Source organism: Schistocerca americana, chromosome 2 (genome assembly GCF_021461395.2).
Source record: "Schistocerca americana isolate TAMUIC-IGC-003095 chromosome 2, iqSchAmer2.1, whole genome shotgun sequence".
NCBI classification, from domain to species: domain Eukaryota; kingdom Metazoa; phylum Arthropoda; class Insecta; order Orthoptera; family Acrididae; genus Schistocerca; species Schistocerca americana.
The window spans coordinates 190,855,519-190,877,224 of record NC_060120.1 but is presented as its reverse complement, the minus strand read 5'-3'; the positions used below and the strand labels follow the sequence as shown (position 1 = coordinate 190,877,224).

General features: G+C 43.6%; 1 protein-coding gene across 3 annotated transcripts in view; it reads right to left on the bottom strand.

Annotated features, from left to right (window-relative positions):
- The window catches only part of LOC124591218 (glyoxylate reductase/hydroxypyruvate reductase), a 65,388-nt gene that overhangs the window by 39,844 nt on the left and 3,838 nt on the right, over positions 1–21,706 (bottom strand). For all 3 annotated transcript variants that reach the window (XM_047131719.1, XM_047131717.1, XM_047131718.1), the window contains exon 4: positions 11,309–11,498. In XM_047131719.1, the coding sequence (XP_046987675.1) occupies positions 11,309–11,498 (190 nt within the window). The remainder of the gene's footprint in view (positions 1–11,308; positions 11,499–21,706) is intronic.

The following is a 21,706-nucleotide window of genomic DNA, read 5'->3' as shown; positions in this document are numbered from 1 at the left end:
CCTGTGTTTTGGCTAGGCCCCATATGACTGGAAGGGTTACTAAATGGGCAATAAGGATTTTGGCTTTTCAATTCGAAGTGAGGCACATCAACAGTGAGGATAACTGAACAGCTGATGCCCTTAGCCCCATGTTCTACCACGAACCTGAAGTTGCAGAATACCCACACGGTACTGAAGAGCAGGAGTGTGTTTCCGCAGTCCTAGAGGAGATTCCGGGACTATTCAGAAACCTGAGAGAAAAACAGGATGCAGATGTCCAGTTAAGGGCCATTAAACAACAAATAAGGTACAGTAAGGAGGTGCCATGGTACTCACTCAACAAGGGCATGCTCTATTATGGCACGTACTGTGATAGAAATGCAAGATATGTCTCCCAAGGTTGTTTTGTTGATTGTTCTCCCCCCCCCCCCCCCTCCCCCCATTTTTGGATACATCCACCATTCATTATGTGGGGGATATCTAGTGGTTTATAAAAGTCACGAAGCTTAAGGAGCATTTAATCTGCCCGACCTCAAATAGCGATGTGAGGAAGCTAGTCAGGCAATGTCAAGAGTGTAAGATAGGCTAAGCCTGACCACAGTACCTATATGGGTGAGCTTAGTTCCAGTAGGGCAGGGCATCCAATGGACAAAATTTTTATCCATTATCTGGGACCTCTACCTCACACCAAGCAGGGTATGTACTGGTTGTGGTTGACGCCTTTACACATTTTGTCTGGCTGCACTCAAGTAACTCCAACAGCACCAGGGTTGCAGCTATTTTCGGTATTTTAACCGGATAGATAAAAAAATCTACTCACCAAATGGTGGCAGAACACACACATAAAAGATGGTTGTAATTGGCAAGCTTTCAGAGCCAAAGGCTCTTTCTTCACGCAGAAAGGTTGAAGGGGAAGGAAGAAGGGTGAAGGAAAAGGACTGGAGAGGTCTAGGAAAGGGGTAGATTGTGAAAAGCCACCCATAACAACGAGTCGGGGAGACTTAACGCATGGGATGAGAAGGGAAGACTGATTGTTGGGGACAGCATCGGACAAGATTTGGAAACCTGAGAGCTTAAAGGTGGAAGGCTGGGTAATATGCAGACAGAGATTACTGCTTAAACATCATGAATGAGTTAATAAGAGTGAAAAGCTAAGTGCATTGTACGTAAAAGAGGTGGGTGAGGGGTGAAAAATAGATGGGTAAGACAGCAAAAGATGTAGAAAACTAAAACTGAGTGTAGCAAAGAGTAGTTACAGTGAAGAAATACTGAGACAGAAGAAATTAATATAAATTAAGGGCAGGTGGGTGGTGAGAACCAAGGACATGTTGTGGCGCTGGTTCCCACCTGCAGAGTTCTGAGAAACTGGTGTCTGGGGTAAGAATCCACATGTCACGTGTGGTGAAACAGGTGCCAAGGTCACGTCTCATTTTGTAGAGCATGCTCTGCAACAGGATATTGCGAGTTACCAGTACACACACTCTACCTATGCCCATTCATCCTAATTGATAATTTGGTGGTAGTCATGCTGATGTAGAAGGCTGTACAGTGTTTACATAACAGCTGGTACATGACGTGTATCATTTCACAGGTGGCTCTCCCTTTGATAGTATATGTTTTGCTAGTTACAGGGCTGCTATAGGTGGTGGTAGGAGGATGCATAGGGCAAGTCTTGCAGCAGGGATGATCATGGGAATAACAGCCATAGGGTAGGGAGATGGGTGCAGGAGCATAGGGTCTGACAAGAATATTGTGGAGATTGGGAGGGTGATGGAAAAATGTTCTAGGTGTGGTGGGCAAAAATTCAGACAGAAAGGATCTCATTTTGAGGCGTGATTTTAGGAAGTCATGGCCCTTTTGAAGCAGCTGATTAACACATTCCAGACCAAGATAATACTGAGTCACCAGTGGTGTGTTCCGAAGTTGTTTTTTGGAAGGATCAGCAGTACCAGGATTGGATGTGATGGCCCAGGAAATCTGGTTTCTAACTAGGCTGGTGGGGTTAATACATGCAGTGAAGGCTGAGGTGAGAATGGTGGTGTATTGCTGTAAAGAGTCTGCATCTGAAAAAATATGTTTGCTTTGGATGCCAAGGCTATATGGAAGGGAATGTTTGACAGGGAAAAGATGGCAACTGTCAAAATGTAAGTACTGTTGTTTGTTTGTGGGTCTAATGTGGATGGAAGTGTGTAGCTGGCCCTCAGTGAGGACGAACTCAACATCAAGGAAAGTGTCATGAGATTCGGAACAGGACCATGAGAAATTTAATTGGGAGAAGGTATTCATAGACTCAAGGAATTTTAACAGGTCAGCCTCCTCATGAGTGCATATGGTACATATGTCATCAATGTATCCTTTTCTTTCACCCCTCTTCCTTCCCCTTCAACCCTTCTGCCTGAAGGAGGAGCCACTGACTCCGAAAGTGCACCAATTACAACATCTTATGTGTGTGTTCTGGTGCCACTTGGTAAGCAGATTTTTTACCTATCCAATTAAATTATTTTCTTAATAATTAATTGCTTTCAATGTTATATTTTCAGTATTTGGAGCACCTAAGGTGTTGGTGAGCAACAATACTCTAGGCTTCTCGAGAATTTAGGAAACTCTGCTTCAACAGAGGTACATCTCACATGACTACCAGTCCCTATTATCCACAACCAGGATTTCTGAAACAAGTTAACCAAAACCTGAAATCTGCCAGAATCATCTTTCACACCGAGTCTCAGGCCAACTGAAATCAATCAGTTGGCTTAAATTTGTGCTTAATACCACTGTGGATGAAACTCGCAGAATCACTCCTGCCAAGTTATTCGCATTTCCTGTTAATTCAGCTATATCTAACATGTGGTCAATCAATGACCTCCTCTCTGGGGGACAGCAATCTGAAGGGTATTAGGAAAAATTGGGAGGTGACACCAGGAATAAAATTTGTCTTGCACACTGGAGAGAGGCATCCTGGTACAACATGGCCAGGTGCCTGGTCTTGTTGCAGATTGATGATGTCGTTCTTGTGAAAAATGTCTGGTATCAGCATACAGGTAGTCAGAAGGTGACTGCCAAAATGTTGGCTCATTTTGTGGGGCAGTACGATGCAGTCAGGATGATCTCCCAAGTTAGCTTCCTGGTCCACCACCACGCCCCCATGAAACAGATTAGAGCAGGCTTAAATCAGCTTAAAGCTACGTCTGATAACCAGCTTTGAGATGTGCAAGAGCTGTTATCAATACCTGTTGCTGTGTCATAATGTCTTTGGCCCATTGCCTGGTAACTGCTGGTCAGGTATCTCGTTAGAGGACAGCAAGGTAGTGCTTCATAAGGATAAAGGCTCACACATGAGCTATGGCAACAGGGTTGGTTGAGCATCCACTGAGGTACTGCGACTTGTGGGCGACATGTTGCTGATGGCACCACGTAATGTCTGAAGGACTGGCTTTGGCATCTGATTCCGCTTGGAGCATTGAGGCAACATATAAATCGTTAAGAGGGCAGCCACACTGAAGTCGCTGCTTGCTTGCTGCTTGGACACAGTGACTAGGAATGGAAGATTAGAAAATCCCTGTGTTCTGCCATAAGGTTCTGCCATCCTGGTCACTGACACAGGTTGGTTGGTTTGTGGGATTAAAGGGACCAGACTGCAACGGTCATCGGTCCCTTGTTCCAAAACTTAAAAACTACCACACAGAGTAAAAAAAAATAAATAAATATATATAAAAATTACAGACAACACAGGACAAGAAAAACTCAGACAAAGAACAGACATAACAAATTAAAATCACATGGAGTATGGCGGTGGTTGGCCGACCATAGAATAAAAAGGAAAAGCCAACCACCAAGAACACATTGAAAACCCAGTTTAAAACCGTAGGCCAAAGGCCAGAATCAACACAAAACAATAAAATAAAACATAAACACTCAAATTAAATGATAAAACCCCCTGCCCGAATAAAACGTAAAACTAAGCCAGCCATAGCAGGGTCATCAGTTAAAAGGGCAGGGAGCGTATCAGGCAGTGCAAATGTTTGCCTGACCACAGCTAAAAGGGGGCAGGCCAACAAAATGTGGGCCACTGTCAAAGCCGCCCCGCAGCGACACAGAGGAAGGTCCTCCCAACGCAGTAAGTAACAGTGTGTCAGCCAAGAGTGGCCAATGCGGAGCCGACAAAGGACGACTGAGTCCCTGCGGTTGGCTCGCATGGATGACTGCCACACAGTCGTCGTCTCCTTAATGGCACGGAGTTTATTGGGCGTGATCCGACCGTGCCATTCAGCGTCCCAAAGCGCAAAAACTTTTCGGCGGAGAACTGCTCGCAAATCAGTCTCTGGAAGGCCAATGTCCATAAATGGTTTACTGATGGCCTCTTTCGCCAGGCAGTCAACATATTCATTGCCCGGGATACCGACATGACCAGGGGTCCACACAAAGACCACAGAGCAGCCGCAAAGGGCAAGAGTATGCAGGGACTCCTGGATAGCCATCACCAGACGAGAACGAGGGAAACACTGGTCGAGAGCTCGTAAACCGCTCAGGGAATCGCTACAGATCACGAAGGACTCACCTGAGCAGGAGCGGATATACTCTAAGGCACGAAAGATGGCGACCAGCTCAGCAGTGTAAATGCTGCAGCCAGCCGGCAATGAACGTTATTCGGAATGGTCCCCTAGAGTAAGCGCATAACCGACGCGACCAGCAACCATCGAGCGGCCAGTGTACGCAATGCCAGAGCCCTGATACATTGCAAGGAAGGAAAGAAAGCGGTGGCGGAAGGCCTCCGGAGGGACTGAGTCCTTTGGGCCCTGTGCCAATTCCAGCTGAAGGTGAGGGCGAGGCACACACCATGGGGGTGTACACAGAGGTGCCCTGAAAGGAGGCGGAAGAAGTAAGGCCCCAACCCTGGAGAGCTCTCTGACACGGACCGCGATCGTACTGCCAGCCCTGGGTCGACGTTCTGGAAGATGGACGTGCGACTCTGGGAATAGTAGCCGATAGTTAGGATGCCCAGGCAATCTGAAAACATGGGCAGCATAAGCGGCCAGCAAACGTTGGCGCCGTAACCGCAGTGGAGGGACACCTGCCTCCACTAGTATGCTGTCCACAGGGCTGGTACGGAAAGCACCAGTGGCAAGGCGTATCCCGCTGTGGAGGATTGGGTCCAGCACCTGCAACGCAGATGGGGATGCTGAGCCATAAGTCAGGCTCCCATAATCCAGAAGGGACTGGATTAACGCCTGGTAGAGCCGTAACAGGGTAGATCGGTCGGTGCCCCAGCGGGTGTAGCTCAAGCATCTCAGAGCATTTAGATGCCACCAACACGCCTGTTTAAGCTGCCGAATATGAGGCAGCCAAGTCAGCCGGGCATCAAAAACTACACCCAAAAACCTGTGGGTCTCCACCACAGCAAGGAGTTCGTCAGCAAGATAAAGCCGCGGCTCAGGATGGACCGTTCGGCGCCGGCAGAAATGCATAACGCGGGTCTTGGCAGCCGAAAACTGAAAACCATGCGCTACAGCCCAAGACTGCGCATTGCGGATAGCGCCCTGTAGCTGACGTTCAACAGCTGCAATGCCAGTAGAGCTGTAGTAAAGGCAGAAGTCGTCAGCATACAGGGAAGCAGAGACAGAATTTCCCACCGCTGCAGTGAGCCCGTTTATTGTGATTAAAAACAGGCAGACACTGAGGACAGATCCCTGTGGTACCCCGTTCTCCTGGACTCGGGAGGAACTATGAGAGGCCGCGACTTGCACGCGGAAGGTACGATACGACAGAAAATTTCGGATAAAGATCGGCAGAGGGCCCCGAAGACCCCATCCATGAAGCGTAGAAAATATGTGATGACGCCATGTCGTATCGTACGCCTTCCGCACTTCAAAAAAGACAGTGACCAGGTGCTGACGACGGGTAAAGGCAGTACGGATGGCTGACTCCAGGCTCACCAGATTGTCGGTGGCAGAGCGGCCTTTACGGAACCCACCCTGAGACGGAGCCAGAAGGCCCCGAGACTCCAGTACCCAATTCAAGTGCCGGCTCACCATCCGTTCGAGAAGCTTGCAAAGAACGTTGGTGAGGCTAATGGGGTGGTAGCTGTCCACCTCCAAAGGGCTCTTGCCCGGTTTCAAAACTGGGATGACAATGCTTTCCCGCTATTGCGACGGAAACTCACCCTCAACCCAGAGATGGTTGTAAAGGTCGAGGAGGCATCGCTTGCAGTCCACTGAAAGGTGTTTCAGCATCTGACAGTGAATGCGATCTGGCCCAGGAGCGGTATCAGGGCAAGCTGCAAGGGCGCTGTGAAATTCCCACTCACTGAATGGAGCATTGTAGGATTCAGAATGGTGGGTGCGAAAAGAAAGGCTCCGACGTTCCATTCGCTCTTTAATGGAGTGGAAGGCCAGTGGGTAATTGGAAGAAGCGGAACTAAGAGCAAAATGCTCTGCCAAGCTGTTGGCAATTTCGTCGGAGTCTGTACAAACTGCTCCATTCAGTGAGAGCGCAGGGACGCTGACAGGGGTCCGATAGCCATAGAGGCGTCGGGTCTTGGTCCAGACCTGCGATGAAGAGACATGGAGGCCAATGGTTGACACATCCGCCAAAGCAAGCAGGAGTGCTGGGAGCGGTATAAGGCGGCGGGCCCGCGCATGCAGCCGTTTGAAGGTGATGAGGTGTTCAATGCAGGGATGTCGCTTGTGACGCCGTAGCGCCCACCGGCGATCTTTAATCGCCTCAGCGATCTCAGGCGACCACCAAGGCACAGTCCGCCGCTGAGGGGACCCAGAAGAACTGGGAATGGCAGATTCTGCGGCAGTAACGATGCTGGTGGTGACTGAGTGAACCACCGCATCAATGGCGTCACTAGAGAGGCTCAATAGCGGCAATGGAGGAGAACAAGTCCCAGTCAGCCTTATTCATAGCCCATCTGCTGGGGCGCCCAGAAGAGTGACGCCGTGACAGTGACAGAAAGATTGGAAAATGGTCACTACCACACAGGTCGTCATGCACACTCCATTGGACAGACAGGAAGAGGCTAGGGCTACAGATCGATAGGTCAATGGCGGAGTATGTGCCATGCGCCACACTGAAGTGTGTGGAGGCACCATCATTTAAAATTGAGAGATCGAGCTGCGCCAATAAATGCTCAACAGTGGCGCCCCGACCTGTTGCCACTGACCCACCCCACAGACGGTTATGGGCGTTAAAGTCGCCCAGTAACAAGAAAGGTGGCGGCAATTGGGCTATCAGTGCAGCCAGGACATGCTGCGCGACATCACCATCCGGTGGAAGGTAAAGACTGCAGACAGTAACAGCCTGTGGTGTCCACACCCGAACAGAGACAGCCTCTAAAGCTGTATGTAGAGGGACAGACTCGCTTCAGGTTTGCTGAAGTGCAATGCAGAAGAAAGGGTGAAGGCTGATAAGGTGGCGGAGCTCAGCTAGATGGTGGAAGAAACCGCTGCAGTTCCACTCGAGGATGGTATTGTCCATGTCTGAGAAAGCCGTGACGGGACTGGGAAGGCAGATTACGCCACTGGGTCACCTGCTGCCTCCGAATGAGCACCTGTGCTAGTGCTTTCCACGGTGTCTGAGGGACCGGCAAGATCGAGGTCCTCAGCGGACGCCAGAATCTCCACCTCGTCCTCAGACGCAGTGCTTGCAGGAAGCGGTGGGATGGGTGCCACAGCAATGTCGTTAGCCTTGGGGACTTTCTTCTTCTTCTTCTTCTTCTTCTTCTTCTTCTTCTTCTTCTTCTGTTTCTCTCGCTGTGCCTTTGGTGGTTCAGGCTTGGAGGGCTTCACTGGGTCAGTCTCAGGGACGGACGACGACCGTGAGGCCCTACGACCAGGGACTGGTGGTTGTTTCAGCCACTTGCGTGTGTCCACTTTTCCACTGGTCGGAATTTGCGAAGGTAGGTCCCCGATGGTTGGGGGGGGGGGGGGGGGTGTTGCTCCTGAAGAAGATGGAGCAGGAGCAACAGGGAGTGAAGTGCCCCCCACAACCAAGGGGCCGGTGGATTCTGACAGATCTTAGAGCCAATGATAAGTCACGATGGGAGAACCGTTGTTGCAGCAGCGGCGTAGGTGGACGTCATTGCCACAGGATGGAGCCGCTCATACTTCCGTTTAGCCTCGGTGTAGGTCAGGCGGTCCAGGGTCTTATATTCCATTATCTTTCATTCCTTCTGGAATATCCTACAGTCCGGCGAGCAGGGGGAATGGTGTTCTCCGCAGTTAACACAGATGGGAGGCGGAGCACATGGAGTATTGGGATGCGAAGGACGTCCACAATCTCGACATGTGATGCTGGAAGTACAGCGAGATGATATGTGCCCAAACTTCCAGCATTTAAAACACCGCAGCGGAGGAGGGATATATGGCTTCACATCACAGTGGTAAACCATCACCTTGACCTTTTCGGGTAAAACATCACCTTCGAAGGCCAAGATGAAGGCACCGGTGGATACCTGATTATCCCTCGGACCCCGATGGATGTGCCGGACGAAGTGAACACCTCGTCGTTCTAGACTGGCGCGTAGTTCATCGTCGGACTGAAGAAGAAGATCCCTGTGGGATATAATAGCCTGGACCATGTTTAAACTCTTATGGGGAGTGATGGTGACAAAAACATCCCCCAACCTGTCGCAAGTGAGCAACCTCTGTGACTGGGCAGAGGATGCTGTTTTGATGAGAACTGACCCAGAGCGGATTTTGGACAAGCCCTCCACCTCCCCGAACTTGTCCTCTAAATGCTCCACAAAAAACTGGGGCTTGGTCGACATAAATGATTGCCCATCTACTCGCGTACACACGAGGTACCGGGGTGAATAATCTCCACTGCCTTCTTTGGACAAACGTTCCTCCCATGGAGTGGCCAGGGAGGGAAATGATCTCTGATCAAATTTCTTTCCATTGAGGTTAGACCTCGATCGCTTAGAGACTGCTGGTGGAGGCCCACCAGCGAGAGATGATGTACCACACTTCATTGCGGGTCATCCGCCCTGATGCCACCCACTCCGACCAGGGGCTCTCCCCAAGGGCGCCACCCAACCGCAGCAAATACCACCTGGCAGGATAGCCTTTGCCGGGAGTCCCAATGCCCCAAAGGGATAGGCATCTACTCCTCGGCATACGTGAGGAGGTAGCAGCTCTGGCATCAGCAGTGCGATCCCTGTGTAGTCAGGGGGCTACCACCAAGAGGGTACATGACGACCCCACCACAATGGACTGGCTACCGTGCTGGATGTCAGGTGTCGAAATATCCATGTACATCACGAGGGCAAAGATGGAAGTGCACAAAGGAGGGAAGGGATGCTATCCGGAACACACTGCAGCGGATGTGGCCGGAAGCTCGATGTAAGTCCAACTCCATGAAAATATCAGGTGTGCCAGATCTTAGGGCAAGATGGATTTAAGATGCACCACGTAAGGTGTCCTTCCCCAAATGGTACGCACTAACGGAAAAATTTGGAAATAGTGTGGTCAAACCCCTCAGGGGACCATCACATTAAAGGCCGAAACTGTTGAGACTCCTTTTAGTCGCCTCTTACGACAGGCAGGAATACCGCGGGCCTATTCTTACCCCCGAACCCGCAGGGGGCGGTCACTGAGACACAATGCGCTGCTGTATTGTGCGGTTCTGACCTATATGGGTGAACTGGTAATGTTCTGTTCTTTAATAAGCAATGGTGTTACTTCTTAGTTCTGTCTCACATTTGTCGGTGGGCTGCCTTGGCAGTATACTTACAATAAGCTGGCTAGCGGATACTGTCAATATGTAAGCTATTTTATTTGTATGTCAGGCCAGTGGCACTGACAGAGGTATTTATCATGTTCATTATTAGCTGGATTTCAACTTGTTCCATGATACTTCGGCATTAACTGGTGTTTGTATTTTGATTCTTGTGACCTCTCACACTTGTGGCTGTTTGATGCTTTCTTCTTAGCATATTCTTTATTTTTTATTTTACTGTCTGAAGACTAAATTTTAAATTCAGGTTTAATTTTGTGTAGCAAAAGACTGAGTGTTCAGGCAGCCTCTTACTGTTTATGGAATATGTATAAGGAATCTAAAAATGTTAAAATATAGCCCAATGCAGGGCGTTATTTCCTAAAGGCTTTACTCAAGAGCTGCTTGCCAAGTTTTGGTAGCTCATCTGAAACGCCGTTGGCCACCTGAGACATATTTAAATTCTGATGTTCATTTAGGTAATTTAATGTGACTACTGTCACAGCTGTTTGCCATATGCTACATTTTTTTTTATTTTATAAATTTTGCTTACCTTGGTTGCTAACTAAGGTGAGCTACTAATTGTTACTGTTTTGAAATCGTATTTAAACACATTAATCACTGTGAAAGTTTGTAGTTAATTACTGTGTTTTTTATTCTATTGTGTTTTAAGCCTACCGTGATAGTTACAACAGGTATTCATATTTTATTCCTTGTGCACTCACTGTTCTGAGTGTTTACCAGAGCAGAAAAGTTGACAGGGTGTAAACTGCTTTTCTAAGGTGTCTGAATGGATCATTAAAGAGCACTAAAACTTCTTTTTGTTTATATGTTCGATCTTATTGTTAAATTAAAGTAACAAACTGTTTCAATTTATTTGATATAGCACTTTATCACACACCAACCTAGCTCCCTACCATTTAAAACAGCATCAATAAATATAATATCAAGAACACAAATGCCACCCCTATCACAACTTAAACTTATTCTTGTACAGAAAGGAGTACAGTACACAGCCATGAAAAATGTTTACCAACCCCCTCCACAATTAAAAGTGCTGGCAGATAATGAAAGTATTAGAAAATCAAATATTTTTGCTTGACAACTCCATCTACTGCATATATGAATTTCTGAGCAGATAGGATGTACGTGGTTGGATTACATTTACTAAATTTCATTGTAGATTAAGATTAAAACAAAACAAAAATCAGTTATGTAAATTACTATTATGTAGCCACGTGTATTTTCACAGAGCAAATATATCTTATTTGTGAACATTTCAACAGGTTCCACATCATGAATATGATCCACGGGCCATGCAAAAGAAACAAATTGAGGAATGAATCACTGCCAACTGTGTATGGACTGGTCTACTACAAAGGAAGACAAAGAAACAGGGTGATAATTTAGCAATAACTGGAGAACCAAGGACTTTTATGGATGATCAGTTGCAGCTTACTGTGATGCTTTCAGCAAGATGGAATGAGTGAAATTATTAGACACAATGTCAATAATAGAGTATGTGGAAGCAGAATCTGTTAATGGAAAAATACAATTTAAAGGCAGTTGCTTTTTTGTTTGCACCAAAATATTTACAGTTCAGTTCCAAACTTACTTCAGTATTTCATTGTGGCTCTCAAAGAGTCGTCTGGAAGTTGCAAGTAGTAAGGCAACAGTAAGATCAGCCACTGCATCAGTGAGAACATCTGGAGTATACCCAATTTTGATGCCACGCTTCTTGACTTCATGTACATCAATATGATCGTACCCTACGGACATTGTACCAATAACTTTTAAGTCTGGCCCTGTAAATAACGAAGCATTGCAATTAATAGAGAACACAAGTTTATTTTTTAATTTTGAATAGAATATTCTATGGTTAAACAACTGTGATTAAATCCTCCTACTAGATAAAACTGTTAAGACTAATGCAACTTTCTTGGCAGGACAGCACTGCCACAATAAAATAACTTAGTTTTCCAGAAAAATTTGCTGCTTAATATAAATATTTTCCCAAATACGCTATCCTTTCAACATTTTCCTGTTCACGGATATCTGTCATACTCTATTGCTAAAAACATTACAAATTAAAACATAACACTTGCATTGAAGAGGTTCCATGTTTTCCCAATTCAGCAGCAGATTCTGCTGCTATAGCTGGAGTCACGAACGCCGGGTCGAGTTTAGGTTTGTTCTGTGCACTCATGTCGCATGACGTTCTCTAACAGCCAATGAGCATTCAGTAGTGTTATGTGCAATATCAGCATTATACTCTATCATAGCGAGTTATTTAATGAATTTTTATTCCATTTGTTGCGAGTTATCATGGCTGATGGCGTTGCTAGCATAAAATCCTACACCAGCAAGTGAAAGACATAATTTGCGAGATACACATTTTCATTAGGCGCAAAGCATGTGTATGCGCATACCCCAATTTTTGTTTGGAACCAGAAATAATGCAATCCCCCTCATTGTCTTAACCTGGGTGAACCGCCATCATTCATGGGCTGGACTATAGACGCATCACATGTAGTACAGGAGGCTTGCAAGTATCTACAGGGTGATTCAAAAAGAATACCACAACTTTAGGAATTTAAAACTCTGCAACGACAAAAGGCAGAGCTAAGCACTATCTGTTGGCGAATTAAGGGAGCTATAAAGTTTCATTTAGTTGTACATTTGTTCGCTTGAGGCGCTGTTGACTAGGCGTCAGCGTCAGTTGATGCTAAGATGGCGACCGCTCACCAGAAAGTTTTTTGTGTTATTGAGTACGGCAGAAGTGAATCGACGACAGTTGTTCAGCGTGTTTATACCAACGTTTAATACACCACCTATCAGGAGGTTTAACACCATACTTCGTTCGAAATGCACGCATCCAGCAAGCATTTGTTCGCAGCCCGTGACAGAGCACTTCATCACTGGCCTCCAAGAAGCCCTGATCTTACCCCCTGCGATTTTTTCTTATGGGGGTATGTTAAGGATATGGTGTTTCGGCCACCTCTCCCAGCCACCATTGATGATTTGAAACAAGAAATAACAGCAGCTATCCAAACTGTTACGCCTGATATGCTATAGAGAGTGTGGAACGAGTTGGAGTATCGGGTTGATATTGCTCGTGTGTCTGGAGGGGGCCATATTGAACATCTCTGAACTTGTTTTTGAGTGAAAAAACCTTTTTAATTACTCTTTGTAATGATGTATAACAGAAGGTTTTATTATGTTTCTTTCATTAAATACACATTTTTAAAGTTGTGGTATTCTTTTTGAATTACCCTGTACATCTACATCTACATCTATACTCTGCATACCACTCTGAATTGCATAGGGAACAGTAAGAATAATAGTTGGTGATCATCCTCAGTCATAATGTAGGTACCTCTTCAAGGAGTTACGCATTCTAACTGTATTGCACAACACATATTACCACTAACGAAATTCATCACAAATAATCCATCACAATTTGAGAAGAATGGAGATGCCCGTACCCATGACACTAGAGGGGAAAAAAACCTTTATTACTCGTTATTAAACCTGTCATTGGCCTAGGCAACAACAATTTTTGACCATTTGCCCAATAACATAAAATTATCAAAAGGCAGCAAAGCAAGTTTTAAATGTAACCCAAAGTCATTCTTCTTCTTTTCCATGGACCAGTTTCCATCTGAAAACTGGTAGGGGGAGAAAAAAAGGAAGTTCCTTGGTACATCCCACTGTAACAGTTAACAGGGTTTTTTCGCATGCCATTTGTGTGAAATTAATGATTGCTTAAGCACCTCTGCACATGCTGTAATTAGTCTAAACTTGCAATCATGCTTCGCAACTCCTATGGAAACAATACAGAGCAGATTATAGTATATTCCTACATTTATAACTTACAACTGGTTCCAGAAACTACCTAAATAGGATTTCACGGGATAATTTGCACCATTCTTCAAGTTTGTACCAATTCAGTTCTTTCTGGATCTTCATGACACTCTACCATGCATCAAATAAACCAATTTGTGGTGCTTTTCTTTGTATCCATTCAATATCCTGTTAGTCCTATTTGGTACGGGTCCCATACATTTGAGCAATATTCTATGATGGGCCACAACAAATGTTCTGTATGCCATCTTATTTGCAGACTGACTGCATTTCCCAAGTATTCCACCAATAAACTGCAGCCTGCCACCTCCTTTATCCACAAATGAGCCTGTGTGATCATTCCATTTCACAACCCTACAAATTTTTACACTCAAGTATTCATACACATTGACAGATTCCAGCATTGACACATTAATATTGTCATCATAGGATACCATATTTTTTCATTTTTTGAAGTGCACTGTTTTACATTTCGGAACACCTAAAGCCAATTGCCAATCTTTGCACCACTCTGAAATCTTATCAAGATATGACTGAATATTTGTGCAGCTTTTCTCACAGAGTACTTCATTACAGATAACTGTTTCATCTGTGAAACATTTGAGGTTACTATTAACATTGTTTGCAACATGAACAGCAAAGGTCCCAACACATTTGCCTGGAGCACACCTGAAGTGGCTTCTACATCTGTCAATGACTGCATCTAAGATGAGATGCTCTGTTCTCCCCACCAAGAATTCCTCAACTGAGTCATAAATCTCGATTGATAACCCATATGAATGTACATTTGATTATAAGTGTTTGTGTGGTACCGAGTCAAATGCCTTTTGGAAGTCAAGAAACACTGCATCTATCTGACTCCCTTGATCCATTGCTTTCAGAATGTTATGTGAGAAAAAGCCCAAGTTGGTTTTCAAACAATCAATGTTTTCAGAAGATGTGCTGGTTGGCATGGAGGAGGTCATTCTGTTAAAGATACTTCATGAGATTTGAGTTCCGAATATGTTCTAAGATTCTGTAACAAATATATGTCAATGATATTGGACAGTAGATTTTTGTAGATGAATGGGACCTGTTCTTTCTACAACCACTGGGCACAGTTTCTTGTTCGAAGGATCTCCGTTACATCATGGTCAGAGATGATACTAATACAGCCACAAATCTGGTACAAAATCTGACAGTGATTCCATCAGGCATTAAAGCTGCGTTCAATTTAAACCACTCCAGCTGTTTCTCAAGGCCACTGTCACTAATATGTATTTCACTCATCTTTGCTGTGGTACACGAATTTAACTGGGGCATTGTTTCTGGGTTTTTCTTTGTGAAGGAACACTTAAGACAGAGTTAAGTATTTCTGCTTTCACTTTGCTACCCTCAATTCCATGAGGGTCTGGACACTAACACTGGTACTACTAACAGTCTTTACATACAACCAGAATTTCTTCATTTTAGACTTATTATGTAGTAATCTCTGTTTGTTTAGAAGTTTCCTTACAGCGGCAGTATAGCATGGAAAGTCCTTTCCATCATGAACTGTTCTGCTTGGTACATATCTATCCAGTGCTTGGTCAACTATTATTTAAAACTTGAGCCACAGTTTCCCTATACACTCCCGTCTGAGCTAAGAGTTTCAAGTTCATCACTGCTGCCTCTATCTAGTTTACTGAACATATAAATCATCTTATTTGTTTTAGTTGCCCTCTGCACTTTGGTAAACATTGTTGCTAGAACTACCTCATGGTTACTGATACTAGTTTCAATGTAAACATCCTTAAAGGTGTCAGGTCTATTTGTTGCCATCAGATCCAATATATTTACATCATGAGAGGGATTCTGAACTATCTGTTCCAGGTGGTTTTCAGAGATGGTCTTCAATAATGATTTGCAGGATGTCTTCTCACACCCACCACTAACAAAACTGTAAGTACCCTAACTGATTATTGTATGATTAAAGTCTTCTCTGATGATTACAATATGATAGGGGAACTTCTACTTATACAGGGTGAGTCACCTAACATTACCACTGGATATATTTCGTAAACCACATCAAATACTGATGAATCGATTCCACAGACCGAACGTGAGGAGAGGGGCTAGTGTAATTGGTTAATACAAACCATAAAAAAAATGCACGGAAGTATGTTTAACACAAACCTACGTTTTTTAAAATGGAACCACGTTAGTTTTGTTAGCACATCTGAACATATAAACAAATATGTAATCAGTGCCATTTGTTGCATTGTAAAATGTTAATTACATCCGGAGATATTGTAACCTAAAGTTGAGGCTTGAGTACCACTCCTCCGCTGTTCGATCGTGTGTATCAGAGAGCACCGAATTACGTAGGGATCCAAAGGGAACGGTGATGGATCTTAGGTACATAAGAGACTGGAACAGCACATTACGTCCACATGCTAACACCTTTTTATTGGTCATTTTCACTGACGCACATGTACATTACCATGAGGGTTGAGGTACATGTACACACGTGGTTTCCGTTTTCAATTACGGAGTGGAATAGAGTGTGTCCCGACATGTCAGGCCAATAGATGTTCAATGTGGTGGCCATCGTTTGATGCACACAATTGCAATCTCTGGCGTAATGAATGTGGTACACGCCGCAGTACATCTGGTGTAATGTCGCCGCAGGCTGCCACAATACGTTGTTTCATATCCTCTGGGGTTGTAGGCCCATCACGGTACACATTCTCCTTTAACGTACCCCTCAGAAAGAAGTCCATAGGTGTAAGATCAGGAGAACGGGCTGGCCAATTTATGCGTCCTCCACGTCCTATGAAACGCTCGTCAAACGTGTACCTCACCCCTCATGGTAATGTACATGTGCGCCAGTGAAAATGACCAATAAAAAGGTGTTAGCCTGTGGACGTAATGTGCTGTTCCAGTCTCTTCTGTACGTAAGGCCCATCACCGTTCCCTTTGGATCCCTACGTAACTCGGTCCCCTACGATACACACGATCGAACAGCAGAGGAGTGGTACTCAAGCGTCAACTTTAGGTTACAATATCTCGGGATGTAATTAACATTTTACAATGCAACAAACGGCACTGATTACATATTTGTTTATATGTTCAGATGTGCTAACAAAACTAACGGGATTCCATTTAAAAAAACGTAGGTTTGTGTTAAAAAACATACTTCCGTGCATTTTTTTATGGTTTGTATTAACCAATTACACTAGCCCCTCTCCTCACGTTCGGTCTGTGGAATCGATTAGTCAGTATTTGATGCGGTTTACGAAATATATCCAGCTGTAATGTTAGGTGACTCACCCTGTATATCTACACTCTACAAACTACCTTGAAGTGCATGGCAGAAGGTACATCCCATTGTACCAGTTATTAGGATTTCTTCCTGTTCCATTCATATATGGAACGTGGGAAGAATGATGGGTCAAATGCTTCTGAGCGTGCCGTAATTATTCTAATCTTATCCTAGTGACCCCTTTGTCAGCGATACATAGGAGACTGTAGTACAGCCCTAGAACAATCATTTAAGACTAGTTCGTGAAACTTTGTTAATAGACTTTCTTGGGATTGTTTACGCTTGTCTTCAAGAGTCTGCCAGTTCCATTCCTTCAGTACCTCTGTGAACACTATCCCATGGGTTAAACAAACCTGTGACCATTTGTGCTGCCTTCTCTGTATAAATTCAATATCCACCGTTAGTCCTATATGGCACGGGTCCCACACACTTTAGCAATATTCTAGAAACGGCCACACAAGCAACTTGTAAGCAATCTCTTTTGTCAACTGATTGCATTCCCCAGTATTCTACCAATAAACCGAAGTGTACCACCTGCTTTATCCAGAACTGTACGTATGTAATCATTCAGTTCCTATCCCTACAAAGTGTTACACCCAGGTATTTGTATGAGCTGGCCGATTTCAATAGTTACTCATTGATATTATAGTCAAAGGATACTTTTTTTTCCATTTTGTGGAGTGAAAATTTTTATGTTTCTGAACATTTACAGCAATTTGCCAATCTCTGCACCACATTGAAATCTTTTCCACATCTGGCTGACAGCTTCTCTCATATAGTACTTCATTATGGATAACTACATCATCTGCAAAAAGCCTGATTTTACTTTTAATATTGTCTGAAAGGTCATTAACATACAAAATGAACAGCATCAGTCCCAATACACTTCCCTGGGGCACACCAAAAGTTTCTTTTACATGTGGCGATGACACCCATCCAAAATAACAAGCTGTGTCCTCCCTACCAAAAAGTCCTCAGCCCAGTCACAAATTTCACTTGGTACTCCAGATGATTATACTTTTGACAATAACCACAGGTGCAGTTCTGAGTCGAATACTTTTCAGAAGTCAAGAAACACGGAATCTACCATGTTGCCTTGATCCGAAGCTTTCAGTATGTCATTTGAGAAAAGTGAGTTGCTTTTCATATGATCAATGTTTTCGAAATCCGTGCTAGTTGGCAATGGGGAGGTCATTCTGTTCAAGATACCTCATTATGTTTGAGCTCAGAATATTTTCTAAGATCCTACAACAAATCGATGTCAAGGATACTGACAGTAGTTTTGGGATCACTTCTACTAACTCTCTCATAGACAGACGTGACCTGTACCTTTTCCAAAAAAATGGACACTTTTTTTTTGTTCGAAGGATCTATGCTAGATTATAGTGACAAGAGGGGCTAATTCAGCTGCAAATTCAGCATAGAATCTAACAGGGAATCCCCTGGGGCCTGGAGCTCTGTTCAATTTTAATAATTTCGACTGTTTATCAACACCACTGACATTAATACTTATTTCATTCATATTTTCCGTAGTATGAGGATCAAAGTGAGGCAATTCTTCTGGGTTTTCCTTTGTAAAGGATCATTTGAAAATGGAGTTAAGCATTTCAGCTTTTGCTTTGCTACCCTCCATTTCAGTTGCTGTCTCATTTGCTAGGGATTGGACATTAACTTTGGTGCCACTAACAGCCTTAACATATGACCATAATTTCTTTGATTTCTGCGAAATATCACTTGACAATACTCTGCTACGGTAGTCATTTAAGGCATCACGCACTGTTCTCTTGACGGCAAAATGCGTTTCATTCAGCATCTATCTATAGTCTTACACTTTGTTTTACACCTATTATGCAGTAATTCTGTTTCTTTAGAAGTTTCTTTACAGTGACCTGTATAACATGGAGGTTCCCTCCCATGATGAACTGTTCTACTGGGTACATATCTATCCAGTGCATTGCCAACTATTCTTTTAATCTTGAACCAGTGCTGAAAGTTTCAAGTTCCTCATTGAGATGAGATAAGACACATATTTAATCTAATTTACTGAACATATATGTCTTTCTGCTTGTTTTAGTTGACGTTTGTACTTCGGTAATCACTGTAGTCACATCTGTGTCATGGTCACTGATACCAGTTTCGATGCAGACATTCTCAAAGAAATCGGGTATGTTGTTGCTATTAGATCGAATGTACTTCCATCATGAGTGAGGGTCTAACTACCTGTTCTAGGTGTTTTCTGGGAAGTCATTTAGTAAAGTTTACAGGGTGTCTTATCATGCCCACCACTAACAAAACTGTAATTTTTGCAATTAATTGATGAATGATTAAAGTCTCCACCAATGATTACAGTATGCTCAGGGAATTTTTTGTACAAGTGAACTGAAATTTTCTCTAAAGTTTTCAGTTACATCTGGCAATGAATCTGGTGAGGGACAGAAGGATCCAATTATCATTTTATGCCCACCTCTGATAGTGACTCTTGTCCAAAAAGTGTCACATGCAGCTTCAAGTCCTGCCTTGCTGGATTTGAGTTTCTTGTCTACTGTGACAAATACGCCACCTCCATTTCCCATTTGCTTATCCTTTTGAGATACACTTAAATTTTACCCAAAAACCTCACTGCTATTAATTTCATGTTTCAACAGCTTTCTGTACCTAATAAGCACTTCAAACTTGGGCATTTTGTTGCAAATGATTTGGCAGTTTACCATTAGGGTTTTAATACTCTCACCTGTGGGAGGCGTTTCTTTTGATCTTACACTGATACTTCAGGGTGTCCTACAACTATTGTTATCTGGATCTAAATAACCATTGTGTGCACCCCCATATACACAGTCAGCTACCTGAATAGCAGCCTCTGATGTGTAGTGCACACCTAACCTTCCATACCAATAAACTTAGATTTTATCTGAAGTTTTCGTTTACCTCAGTGGTGAGTCTGATAGTAAATAGAAAGATGCAATTAAATTTTACCTGTATTGTTGACACTGAATCTTGTCTAAACAATCCAACATGTAGCTTCAATTCACATCTCAATGGATTTTAGCTTCTTGTCTACTGCAACATCTCCATTTTCTATTAGCATATCCTTTTGATCAACACTTAAATTTTCTCCAAAATCTCGCTGCTGTCAATTTCAGGTTTTAAATTGCATTCTGTACCTAGTATTATGTGAGCTTAATTGATTTTTATGACTACTTCGAACCCTGGCATTTTGCTGCGAAGTCTTTGGCAGTTCACCACTATGATTTTCTTACCCTCACCTACGAGGGCATTTCTTTGGCTCTTACACTGATATTCCTGGGTCTCATACAGCTACCAACATATCGGCTGGATGGAGAGTCATTTAATCTAATAAAACCATTGTGTGGAACCTCACACACAGTCAGCTATGTAGGTGGCAGCCTCTGATGCTAAACACACAGCTGATCCATTTAGAGGGACCAAACAGTCCTCAACCACATGGCCCAAGTCTAGGAACTCATGGTCTAGCTTACTGCAGAATGTTCACAGTCTCTGGTTCAATCCTCCCACTTTGGAACTGGGGGGCCATAATCTGCTCTGGGGATAATACTGCAGAGAGTAAGCTTTATTGAAATTCCATCAGCAAGACCACGGTTGCTAACCTTCCCTGCGAGTCTCTAGAATGATCCAAATATGACCCCAAGACCCAGTCAGCAAGTGTTGTTAGTCCCAACATGCACCACAATCTGCAGCTGGTTGCACCTTGTTCTATCAATGGCTGTCAGAATAGCCTCTTTTAATATGTTTCATTGGTGGACAGTACCTCGAACTTGTTATTTAGGTGGATGGGTGTAATATCTTGAGTTCTCTCTAGTACCTGATTCCCCCGTATGGATGGCTAGCCCTACCACTGACACGCCACTCACAGTAAGCGGTCAAGCAGTAATAGATCCCGTACTTCCTGGAGACAAGACAGGATCCACAGGGGAGGATAGTACTTCAAGTACCTATGGCGTCTCAGCAACATAACTCTCAGCAGCCTTCCCAGCACATCCATTCACAACAAATTCCCATCAGTTGACAGTGGTCACATTGGTTTTCAGCTGCATACGCACAACAACTAAGTCATCCTGTGGCCATGCACAGCATCCACAGAGGGACTGCACTGTGGCTGGTGCTGTATTTTACAAAATAGCTGACAAACAGCTTATACTAAGTCTGTTGATTCTCTTTAATTTTCTGGGTTTGATATGTTGCGAGTATTACCAGCAGCCTTTTAGAACTTAGGTGATTACCAGCCAAGACAAGACACCTATTACAACAGAAAATCTTTGTATAAAATTTAATGTCACATTACGAAATGTGCATTAACTTATCATCAAACCTGGGTAATTAGTTAATTATAGAAATAGAGGCTAAGAATATATAATTTCATGTACCACCATTATTTATATTACTGTTACATACCCTAATGTATTGCATGGAGTATAAAACTGAAGTAGGTAAATTATAGGTTGGGGTAAATAACATAATACAACAGCATGAACTTTCATTCAACATGAGTCACTTTCATATAATTAAGTTTTTATACCAAGAGAGAAGTTAGGAGAAACTATCTTGTTCAGTAACTTACTTCTTAGTGTGAATGTGTAACTAATATCACTATTAAAAATTTCCTAATTTCAATCAATATTGTAAAAACAGAAAATTAAATGTGTAAGGTGAGTCATGAAATCTGAGTCACAGTTTTAGTATTTTAAGATCAGAAGAAGAGGATGCCCTTAGTAGCTGCAGAAAGACAGTAGGAGAAGGGAAAAGTTACAGAGTAAAGGAAAATATGAAAAATTTAAGAAGAAGCATCTGGAAAAAGCTTGAAAAAGCCAGCAGAAACGAAATTTTCTA